The 12,674-nt window shown below is 43.8% G+C and overlaps 1 protein-coding gene across 2 annotated transcripts in view; it reads left to right on the plus strand.

Moving 5' to 3' along the window:
• LOC137553915 (sodium-dependent serotonin transporter-like) overlaps nt 1-12,674 on the plus strand; it is a 60,068-nt gene that overhangs the window by 42,185 nt on the left and 5,209 nt on the right. For both annotated transcript variants that reach the window (XM_068271471.1, XM_068271472.1), the window contains 4 exons: nt 168-295; nt 4,106-4,218; nt 6,281-6,412; nt 9,109-9,208. In XM_068271471.1, the coding sequence (XP_068127572.1) occupies nt 168-295; nt 4,106-4,218; nt 6,281-6,412; nt 9,109-9,208 (473 nt within the window). The remainder of the gene's footprint in view (nt 1-167; nt 296-4,105; nt 4,219-6,280; nt 6,413-9,108; nt 9,209-12,674) is intronic.

A 12,674-nucleotide genomic window follows, 5' to 3' on the forward strand; every position in this document is an offset into this window, starting at 1 on the left:
CTCATGTGTTTATTTTAAATATTTTTACTCAGTACAGGTTCTCTTTAAGGAGGCAGAGACCGCTGGTACTTAAGTTGCTATATTTGATTCTTTTCAGATATCCTGTAGGCAGTAAACATAACTGACATGCTGCAGTGCAAATTCATTTTACTTTTCTCTTCTTTCAGAGATGCTATTATCACCAGTGTGGTGAACTGTTTGACAAGCTTCCTATCTGGGTTTGTGATTTTTACAGTACTAGGCTATATGGCTGAAATGCGTGATGTAGAAGTGGAAGACGTAGCAAAAGATAGAGGTGAGCAATGCCATTCCAGCATTTTATATTACTGTAAAATCCTTAATATTCAAATCTCAGTTAACCAGAATTCTCAATCAACCAGAAAAAAATTTCTGGCCTTGCAGGATGCATTAATCTACTTTTAAACCTGTTTATACAGTAATAAACCTCTGTTACATTAAGTCTGTCCTTTGCCTTAATTTGTTTTTCATTACTGTATTTCAACATTAACCACTTAAAGAGCAACTCCAGTGAAAATAATGTAGTAAAAAAAGTGCTTCATTTTTTACCATAATTATGTATAAATGATTTAGTCAGTGTTTGCTCATTGTAAAATCTTTCCTCTCCCAGATTCACATTCTGACATGTATTACATGGTGACATTTTTACTGTGGGCAGGTTATGTAGCTGCTCCTAGCTGTTTTGGCCGTTAGAGACAGCTGTAAACAGCTATTTCCTGTCTGTGAACATTGTTATATTGTGGCAGTTTGCCCAGAGTACCGCGGTACTCAGAGCTTCTTGTGGGAGGGGTTTCAGCACAAAATCAGTCATACAGCGCCCCCTGATGGTCTGTTTGTGAAAAGCATTATATTTCTCATGTAAAAGGGGGTATCAGCTACTGATTGGGATAAAGTTCAATTCTAGGTTCTCTTTAAGCCTATCTGGACGAGTACTCTTGTCCAGATAGGCACCGCTAAAGTCTAATTGGTCGATTTCTATTCTCATCCAGTGTTTAAGTGGCGGTACCCACGGGGTCACAAGGGCTGCAGCCCTGCACACCCCGGCAGTTTTCCATTTTGGCGATTGAGGAAGGGAAGCAAAGCTTCCCGGAACCAATTGCAGTGCTTGTAATGAATGGACATGACCCCGATCAGGGGCCATGCCAATTCATAATAAAGTAAACCAGGAAGTTTTTCTAGCGCCCTCTAGTGTCAAAAAGTTAAATTACATACCAGAGATTTTTTTTTTCACTAAAAGAAATATCATTATTCCCTTCCAAAGTCCCCCCTTTAACCCCCACCCCAATTACCATGCAAATAAATTAAGGGGGAAAAAACATAAAAAACAAACAAACAAAAAAACAGTAATTAGTAGCCTTAGGAACTTAGCTTTTTTTTTTTTTAATATGCATGTCATGAGGGTATATTACTGTTATTTTAGGACATAAGCAGTGGCGTAACAATAGGCCCTGCAGCCTCTGCACCCGCAGGGGGGCCCGCCCTCCCCCTCCCCCCCCCTGGGGCCTGCTTGGGGCCATTTTGTGGGGGCTGGAGGGGTGGCAGCATGAGGGGAAAGCCTTGGCCACAGTTGGCGGGGAGAGGCGAAGTTCCCCCCTCTCCCTCACCTCGGGGCTCTCCCCTCTGCGCTCCCCTCCAGCTAGTTACAGTGTGTGGGCAGCGGGCAGCGGCGGGCAGATACATACCTTCTTCCGTGCGGTCCATCGCAGACTTCTCGCTCTAACGGCTGATGTCACTTCCGGAAGGGCCTGCTCTGAAATTCTGCAGGGGGGCCCGGTGGGGCCTAGTTACGCCCCTGGACATAAGGGTTAACAATTGATGAGACACCAAAAAAATAAAACAGAAAAATACAGCTTTATTTCCACATAATATATTGTCACCATACATTGTACCAGGAACATAATTTAAATGTTGTGATAGCCGGGACTAATGGGCAAATAAAATGGGTGGGTTTTATTTTATAGTATCATTGCTTATTTTAAAACTATAGGGGATGGAATTTGAGAAATAGTGTATTTTTTTCTCTTTTTTTGTGTGTGTATTTGCCAATAAAATGCATAGAAAATAAAGTAATTACTGAAAACAAGTATTGCCCACAAAAAGCTTCATCTGTGGTGAAAAAAACAAGATATAGATCATTTACTTGTGCTGAGTAGTGATAAAGTTATTGGCAAATTAATGGGAGGAGCGCTGACAGGGGAAAATTGAAGTGTTTAATACAGAGTTTATGGTAAGTATACAGTGTGGGGTATAGTACATTTTTTTAAGCTAGGCCTGTTTTTAACATTGATTTTCAAGCAACCAGCAACTACACTTATCCAGCATCAGCCAATCCCTGTTGGTGCTGGATAATGGGGGTTTTGCATTTTTGTTGGCTGGATGGTGTAGTGGTTAAGGGCTCCGCCTCTGACACAGGAGACCAGGGTTCGAATCTCAGCTTTGCCTGTTCAGTAAGCCATCACCTATTCAGTAGGAGACCTTAGGCAAGTCTCCCTAACACTGCTACTGCCTATAGAGCGCGCCCTAGTGGCTGCTGCTCTGGCGCTTTGAGTCCGCCAGGAGAAAAGCGTGATATAAATGTTATTTGTCTTGTCTTGTCTTGTTTTATTGTGTGTTATTGTATTGATTACAAGATGTTATAGGTGCAGAAGATAACTGATAAAAAATACGCGCATGCATGGTATGGATGCGCTCGTTGTAAGAATCACTCAGGGATGGGAGTGCTTCCAGAGCCTTCTAAAAAGTCCCGACGGTGCCAATTTTGAACAGGAGATAGTGGTGGCACAGATAGTGGACCAGGAAGGCTCTATAGAAACCAGAGGCTTCCCTCTAAATAGGTATCTAACTTTTTTACAGCTCACTTCAAGTTTGCTTAAAGGAAACATCAGGCAATAGTAAAAAAAAAAAATCAGATCTACTTGCCTAGGGCTTTCTCGAGCCCCTGGAAGCCTATGTTTCACAGCTCTGCTCCAAGCTGGTCTCCCAGGGTCACCTCCATAGCAGCCACTGACCAGGTCGGCGGCCTCTGCACATTTTTCTTTACTATTTCCTGATGTTTCCTTTATGGACAAAAGCATTGTAAATTTTCAAAAACAGTCCCCAAATAGGACACCAACTTGTTTGGATTAGGCCTGGCAGCTGTCTCAGGGGCCCTGGGGGTGGTTTGGTTGGAAAGGGGGGGGGCATTAGCCCCCCAAGTTACTTTTGCCCCAGGGACCCATTGTAGCTAGAAACGGCCCTTACAACTTCTGCCAAGTTCCTAGCAGAATGTTACACATTGGCAAACACATAGTATTACAGTATTTACAGCGCCTCTGTACACTACCCTAGAAATATGATGTATTTGCAAATGTGTGTCATTCTGCTAGGAGAATGGCAGCAGCAGACCTTGATTAGGGAAAGGGTTACTCCTTCCCCACCACTGATTGACAAAGATATTTCACCCTGCTGTCTCAATACTTTCAATAGATTTTTGGACAAAATCGATCAAAATTCAATTGATCAGACATTTTTGGAAGAATCAATGCCCAGTAGATTCCATTGCACACTAGAGCAAGACCTCTAATGGCCAGCCAGAGCAGACAGTGCAGGATTCACTCTGGTGGTCTGTTGTGGCCTGCTTAGAGTCTGGAGCAGATGCGCTTCATACATAGGCTTCTATGGGAAACACATCCGTTTATCCAGAACTATCATGCAGGTCTGGAATTTACATTCTGTAGGATTCATTACAAAATAACAAGTGTACATGGATCAGCTATATTACAGACAAATGTGACTTTATAGAACATGCCATTTAGAACCAAGCCCATCAGTAGCAAGGACTGTTTTATACTGAAAGTCATTTGCTGTGTTTTGCAATCCGTTTTGGATTGCATGCTAACCACAAAATGCAAGGGCATCAGCCAACTAAATAAAATTGCAGGAATCTTTTATAATACTGCGGTCAGATTGCAATCCGATTTTGCCTGGCCACAAACGTCCTGCTTGTTGCATTTCTTCTGTTTTTCTTCTTGTATTCCTAGTAAAAATTGCAAAATGCAAGAGAAATTGGATTGTAAAAACACAATGCATATATCTTTTTGTTTTCTAGGTCCCAGTCTGCTATTTATCACCTACCCAGAGGCCATTGCGAACATGGTTGGCTCAACATTCTTTGCCATCATATTTTTCCTAATGATGATCACGCTTGGTTTGGACAGTACAGTAAGTCAGCTGGTGCCATTTACAAACTATGCCAATGTTTTCCAGAAATGTAGTCAGAACTGGTTGTACAGTTTGTTTTACAGTAATGTACAACAACATTTCTAGTAGATAATAACAGAAATTCCTAATGCTCTACAAAGCAAACGTTTGTGCAAATTTCCAGTATTGATAGTACATGCCATTCTCAGCCTCACATTGGCCTCAATTTACTAAGCAGTTTAGGCTAGTCTACACATGGTTTTTAGTCTACTGACAGTTTGGTGTAATGATTTAGACCTGTTTTTAGACCTGTTCTAACATTCAGTAATTACACAATTCAAACAAGAAGTTTACCACGCCCCCTTTTTCCTGACAGAGATTAGACCAGCTGATTTCTGTGGGCAAAGTAATTATGTAAGGTATTTTAAATGTGAGGATGGAACCTTTTGAATTAATTATGCAGGAGTTTAATTGTATGCAGAGAAAAGCTCATCAAAGGAGAAGGATGTCAGTCATAGCTACTTGTTTGTGAATTGCTTTTATTCATTTCTCCTGCTTTACCCACCTAATTACCAAATGTTTTAGACTAGGTCTAAAAAAAGGTCTAAAACATTTGGCAATAGTGAATTCCCCTTTGATGCAACTGACAAAACCATCAGTAGACTAAAAACCATCAGAAGACTAGTCTAAACTGCTTAGTGAATTGAGGCCTATGTGATTAGTGAAGACAGTTGTTCGAGCATCTAGGCTAAATGCTCCCTGCTGCCCTCCTCAAGGCCAGTTCTACTAACAATGTGGCCCTCAGGCAAAATTAACAACGGGGCCCACTAACAGGCATCTCCCCTCTTCCCTAAAGTGGCATTGGTAGCCCTTTGTTGCTGCCCAATTCCCAGCCAGGGCCCCAAGCTAAATGCCGGGCCCCCAACCCCCCCCCCCCCCCCCCCACACACACACCCGGTCACACCCCAATTTAAAGAGGAACTGTAACCAAGGCTTGTACTTCATCCCAATCAGTAGCTTCCAGTGGATGCAACTGCATCTTACACATGCAATTATTATATCCCTGATTGGACGCATATGTATCAATGTAAATTGGCCCCCTGTATTGCTTTCAAGTATTCTAAGACATGTGGTTAAGACTCCCAGCTGACATCAAGGCAAATCGCATTGGTATATTTGGGTCCAATCGTGGATATACTCATTTATGAGCAGGTTTATATCCTACATATCTTAGACAAATGATGGACTTGATGTAAAATATGCATCATCAGAATTCCTGTTTATTTGTGTAAATTATTAATTGACCTGGGACTCTTTTTTTCAGTGTGAATTTAAAGCTGTTGTATTGACTTATGCTAGATGGTCCTATAAACCCAATTTCTGCTAAGTACATTGGAATTTTTGTGAGTATATTTATAAATGCTTTATATTTAGGCCCTTTGGTACATTCATTCTTTTACTTTAATTTAAAAAAAAGTAATATGAAGTGCTCAGATACTGACTGAAGTGACCCTTACATGACTTTTATAAAGAGATACATGTGGTAAGGCTGCATACTAAGCTGTATACAGTATGATCACTACATCAGTGTTCTAAAATCTGACTTTATTCAGAACAAAGCTGTATTTTCTTTTGTTGAACAGTTTATGAGCTGCAAGAAGCGATTATAGATACTTTGTACATCAATGGTTTTGGTAGCATTGAGCTGGTTCCTTTTCCATGGGGATAGTAGGATATTGCTGACTTCTTAGAGTCCTCAAAGTCAAATGAAAATCCATCTAGCCCCAAGTCTGCCTCACAGGGCTACAGTTCAGCCACTGCTGTGAATCTGGGGGCACCTATAATTTGGGTGGATGCACGGCTGATGTTATTTATATGTAAGCTAATTCAGTAACAGGACCCTCTGTGACACCAAAGGGACCAGTATTAGAGCATGACTTCACTGAGAGGGCATTAAAACTACTTTTAAAGAAACCTAACTACAAATGTCTCTTTCTAAAAGACACTTCAGGCTTTCTTAAAACAATTTGAGTCCTCAGCATTTCCCATACTAACATGTTTTCTGTTCATTCTATCTGCTTAGTTTGGAGGTCTTGAAGCTGTCATCACTGCTATAATGGATGAATATCCACACATTCTGGGCAAGAAGAGGGAACTGTTTGTTCTCGGATTGGTGACTGTCTGCTTTACTGGCTCGCTCAGCACTTTAACTCGTGTAAGGCCTACAATGGTGATACTGAGATTCAAGGATTCCTGCTGTGTGCTGATTTAGACATAACCTACAAAATGTAGAGAAGGATGTCTGCTTTTCAATAAAAAGTTCTTAAAAGAGTTAGTACAACCTAAGGGCAATGCTTGTTGACGAAAGTTAGAAATTGTCATAGCCTCATAGGCTTTAAATAAATGAAAAAAACATGTAAAATCAACTCATATACTTAAACTTTAAGGGCCCATTCAAACGGGTGCACTTTGCAGGTGTTTTATATTGCTTTGCTGGGGCTTAAAGGACTTCCGAGGCCAAAGAGACAAAAATCAATTTGTTAAGAAAAGGTGGGGGGAAAGGCTGCGCGTCCCTAAACACATGCTGCAATTGAATGGTTAATCGCACAGGCATACACCGCCTCTGCTAGACTGAAAAATGCATGCCCTGCATCCAAGACAAGTGCTAACATTTATTAAACTAGGAGGAACTTTAGCTTCCAATATGGTTTGCATGCAAAGTATATTATACTAGACACTTGCGCCACGGTGAGGCAAACCTCCGGGCAAGTGACCTAACATATACTTAAAACCTTGGGAGCAGCTAAGCAAAAAAAAATGTGTAACTTACATTTGGTTGAACAGCGAGGAGAACGCCAGCGCATACCACTAAGGCTGCATCCGAAATGACCACCAGCTCAGTGTGCAGCACCTAAATAGATTTTCTGCACACTTTGCATTCAATTCAGATGCAAATCATATGCAAATCTGCTACAACTTATTATGCAAAGAGGAAACTCAGGAGGAGGGGCTGGGAGCAGCTAACCTGACAGTTACATAGTTATAAAGTTAAGAAAAGGTGGGGGGAAATCTGCGCGTCCCAAAACACATGCTGCAATTCAATGGTTAATCGCACAGGCATACACCGCCTCTGCTAGACTGAAAAATGCATGCCCTGCATACTATGTAACTGTCAGGTTAGCTGCTCCCAGCCCCTCCTCCTGAGTTTCCTGTTTGCATAATAAGTAGTAGCAGATTTGCATATGAATTGAATGCAAAGTGTGCAGAAAATCTATTTAGGTGCTGCACACTGAGCTGGTGGTCATTTCGGATGCAGCCATAGTGGTATGCGCTGGCGTTCTCCTCGCTGTTCAACCAAAAATCAATTTGTACCTGTATCATTTTTTAATCCATGGAGAAAGCCCTCCGCTCCGTTCCGCCACCAATGTATCCTTTTTACTGCCCCATGTCGGATGCCGATCCCACCGCACGGGTTGTGTGTTATTCCACTCCCAAGATGGCCGCCGAGCTGAGCCGCGGCTGCGCAGTACGCATGGATGCTAGTGTGGCTGCGCAGCTCTCAGCCCTCCTCCAGCCACGATGTGAGCATGCCCGATGGAAGAATAGGAGGACGCTGGGAACGAGTACACAGCTGGGGGAGGGCTGAGAGCTGCGCAGCCACACTAGCGTCCATGCTTACTGCACAGCCGCGGCTCAGCTTGGTGGCCATCTTGGGAGTGGAATAGCACACGACCCGTGGGGTGGGGTCGGCACCCGACCTGGGGGCAGTAAAAAGTATACATTGGCGGCGGAACAGAGCGGAGGGCACGGAGGGCCTCCTCCATGGATTAAAAAATGATATAGGTACAAATCGATTTTTGTCTCTTTGGCCTCGGAAGTCCTTTAAAGAAAACCTGAGTTTGGGGGGAGAGAAAAAATTGTACATAACGGACAATCCAGGAGGAGAAGGAGGACTGCGAGGAAACGATCAGCCTGTAAGGGGCTGGAGGAAGCCCCAGGTATGTATTACTTTTTTTCTCTCTCCTGTTTCAGGTTTTCTTTAAAGGACACCTGAAGTAAGAGGGATATAGAGTCTGCAATATTTTTTCCTTTTAAACAATGCAAATTGCCTGGCTGTCCTGCTGATCATCTGCCCCTAATATTTTAGCCATAAACCCTGAACAAGCATGCAGATCAGATGTTTCTGACTGAAGTCTGACTAGATCTGCCATATGCTTGTTTCAGTTGTGTGATTCAGACTAGGGATGCTCATTCGGATTCCGCGGAAATGCAATTTCCGAAATTCCGATCGGAAATTTCCGCCGGAAATCGCGGAAATTCCACCCGACTTTAACATCGATTTAACCGCTAAAGTTGGCAGATTTTTACTGTAATGTAAAATGCAGAAAATCTGCATCTGCCTATTTCCTGCATTTTACATTACAGTAAAAACCCGCCGATTTAGCGGTTAATAGCAAAGCCCCCGTAAGTCCTAGAAATACCAAATTTTCAGGGTTTATTAAACAGAATCTTCTGAACAAGATGGAAAAAAAAGTTTTCAAAAAGACCTTATAGTTTTTGAGAAAATTGATGTCAAAAGTCAGGCGGAATTTCCGCGATTTCCGGCGGAAATGCCGCATTGGAATGTGGAAATTGGTAGCGGAAAGCGGAATCGGTAATCGGTACATGACGGAATGCGGATTTACTGCGGAATCGGAAATTGGCATTCCGACCATCCCTAATTCAGACACTGCTAAAGCTGGAGAAGCTAATAAACTAGGTATCATTTAAAAGGAAATAAATATGGCAAGCTCCATATCCCTCTCACTCCAGATGTCCTAAGACACCATATTAGGCTAATTAATGTGTTTATGAATGTAAATGATGTATCATACAATGTTTTACATGCTATTTTCTTACTGATTTTATCAGGGAGGTGCATATGTTGTAAAGCTTCTGGAGGAATTTGGAGCTGGCTGTTCCATAATTGCTGTTGTGTTTTTAGAAGCTATTGCTGTATCATGGTTTTATGGTAAGACTTCAACTCTTGACTGTTGTCTATGATACACAACCACAACTACAGACACACACTTCTGGGTGACCAGCGTTTAATAAGGGGGCAATCACGATGTGTAATTTCTGGAATCATTTACATTATGCAGTGCTTAAAGAGACTCTGTAACAAAATTTTCATCCTTATTTCTTCTATCCTATAAGTTCCTATGCCTGTTCTAATGTGGTCTGGCTTACTGCAGCCTTTCCTACTTGCACAGTGACTGTATTATCTCTGTTATATGACCTAATCTTCTCTCCTCTGTCAGCGCTTTCGAGCTGAGGCAGTCAGACTGGAATGTGCAGGGCTGCTTGTGATTGGATATAAGCTATACACACCCTTTCCAGGCCCCGTGCAGGCTCTGTATGACTCACACACTCTACTTATGTGAGCCTATCACAAGCTGGTTAGTTTGTTTGTAAACACTGCCTAAAACTGGCAATTACAAGCCAGGTTTGCAGCAGCGAGTGGCAGAAACAGCACAGAGGGGCCCAGGAGAACATAATGAATAGAATGGTATGCTTTTTATTGTAAGAATTTTAGAGTACAGATTCTCTTTAAGTCATGTGATCCATACTGGACCCTTAAATGTTTTGTACTGTGTGTCACCTACATTGCATTGTTTGTATCTGGCAAATCACAGGGGATCTGCTAAATGAGATGAACATCCAAAAGTTAAAGTGGATCCGAGATAAACTTTTACTCACTGCATAATTGTGCTCCTTTCATATAGTTTATAGGGAATTCCTCAAGCCAAATACTTTTTGTTTTAATACTCTAATTCCCTATAAACTAAACAAGCCTCGCCCACAGCTTCTCCAGAGAACCTTGGCATTCTGAGCTTTAGTAGCAAGGGCTTATGGGAGCAGTAGCGTCCCTACCATAGGGCGGCAGGGGGCGCCCCGCACCGGGTGTCGGGCGCCCCAGGGGGTGTCATCAGGCCTCCCACAGAGGCCTGTGTAATGTGCAGGACAGGAGGGGGAAGCAGCACGGAAAGGAGGGGTGGCGGGGAAAGAGGCGGGGAGGGGGGCCGGACCCCCCACCTCCCTCACCTGGGTCCCCTCCTTCTGGCGCTTCCCCCTCCTAATTGGCAGCAGCGGGCAAGAGGACTTACTCACCTCCTTCCTGCGTTCCAGGCGATGGCAAATAGCGTCATCGTCATGTGACGCTGGTCTCCGCCTTCTCCACCGCTCACTGTGCTTCCTGATTGGCGGAAGCACAGTGAGCAACAGAGAAGTCGGAGACCAGCGTCGCGTGAGGATGACGCTATGCGCCGCCGCTATCGCCAGGAGCAGGTGAGTGATTCTTCTTCGCCACTCCTGCCCGCTGCTGCTAATTAGGAGGGGGAAGCGCCAGAAGGAGGGGACCCAGGTGAGGGAGGTGGGGGGTCCGGCCCCCCTCCCCGCCACCCCTCCTTCCAGGCTTTCCTCACACTGGGGGCAACTAAACTAGCTATACTGGGGGCAATTATACTAGCTATTCTGGGGGCAATTATACTAGCTATTCTGGGGGCAGCTGTACTGGCTATACTGGGGGCAACTAAACTAGCTATACTGGGGGCAACTAAACTAGCTATACTGGGGGCAGCTATACTGGGGGGCAGCTATACTGGGGGCAGCTATACTAGCTATACTGGGGGCAACTAAACTAGCTATACTGGGGGCAGCTATACTAGCTATACTGGGGGGCAGCTATACTGGGGGGCAGCTATACTGGGGGCAGCTATACTAGCTATACTGGGGGCAACTAAACTAGCTATACTGGGGGCAGCTATACTGGGGGCAGCTATACTAGCTATACTGGGGGCAGCTATACTGGGGGCAGCTATACTAGCTATACTGGGGGCAGCTATACTAGCTATACTGGGGGCAGCTATACTAGCTATACTGGGGGCAGCTATACTGGGGGGCAGCTATACTAGCTATACTGGGGGCAGCTATACTAGCTATACTGGGGGGAGCTATACTGGGGGCAGCTATACTGGGGGCAACTATACTAGCTATACTGGGGGCAGCTATACTAGCTATACTGGGGGCAGCTATACTGGGGGCAGATATACTAGCTATACTGGGGGCAGCTATACTAGCTATACTGGGGGCAGCTATACAGGGGGCAAATATACTAGCTATACAGGGGGCAAATATACTAGCTATACAGGGGGCAACTATACTAGCTATACTGGGGGCAACTATTGACGATTGAAGTGTTTTGTGGACAGGTCTGCCACACGATTGCATGTATTTTCTGGTCATATCTGCTACATGATTGCATGTATTTTCTGGGCAAATCTGCCGACATGATTGCATATATTTTCTGGGCAAATCTGCCGACATGATTGCATGTATTTCCTGGGCAAATCTGCCGACATGATTGCATGTATTTTCTGGGCAAATCTGCCGACATGATTGCATGTATTTTCTGGGCAAATCTGCCGACATGATTGCATGTATTTTCTGGGCAAATCTGCCAACATGATTGAACGTATTCTCTGGGCAAATCTGCAGACATGATTGCATGTATTTTCTGGGCAAATCTGCCGACATGATTGCATGTATTTTCTGGGCAAATCTGCCGACATGATTGCATGTATTTTCTGGGCAAATCTGCCGACATGATTGCATGTATTTTCTGGGCAAATCTGCCGACATGATTGCATGTATTTTCTGGGCAAATCTGCCGACATGATTGCATGTATTTTCTGGGCAAATCTGCCGACATGATTGAACGTATTCTCTGGGCAAATCTGCAGACATGATTGCATGTATTTTCTGGGCAAATCTGCCGACATGATTGCATGTATTTTCTGGGCAAATCTGCAGACATGATTGCATGTATTTTCTGGGCAAATCTGCCGACATGATTGCATGTATTTTCTGGGCAAATCTGCCGACATGATTGAACGTATTCTCTGGGCTAATCTGCAGACATGATTGCATGTATTTTCTGGGCAAATCTGCCGACATGATTGAACGTATTCTCTGGGCAAATCTGCACACATTACGTGTATTTTCTTCAGAAAACCTGCACAATTATGTGAATTTTCTGGGGAAAGGGTCACCAAAACTTGGGTCCACTGTCTTTGCATTGCACTTTTAAAGGGAACCCGAGGTGAGAATAATATTGAGGCTGCCATATTTATCTCCTTTTAAGCAATACCAGTTGCCTGGCTGCCGTGCTGGTCCTCTGCCTCCAATTCTTTCAACCACAGACCCTGAACAAGCATGCTTGTTTCTGGTGTGATTCAGTTCACTACTGCAGCCAAATAGATCAGCAGGGCAACTAGTATTGTTTAAAAGGAAATAAATATGGCAGCCTCCATATCACTCTCACCCGGGTTCACGTCAAATTACAGTTAGCTCCGCCCTCATCCAGTCATGGCCACGCCCATTTTTTTGCCGCGGCGCGCCGCATGTTATAGCGCCACCTATTTTTTGCCCCATTACTT

Source organism: Hyperolius riggenbachi, chromosome 1 (genome assembly GCF_040937935.1).
Source record: "Hyperolius riggenbachi isolate aHypRig1 chromosome 1, aHypRig1.pri, whole genome shotgun sequence".
Classification (NCBI taxonomy): Eukaryota; Metazoa; Chordata; class Amphibia; order Anura; family Hyperoliidae; genus Hyperolius; species Hyperolius riggenbachi.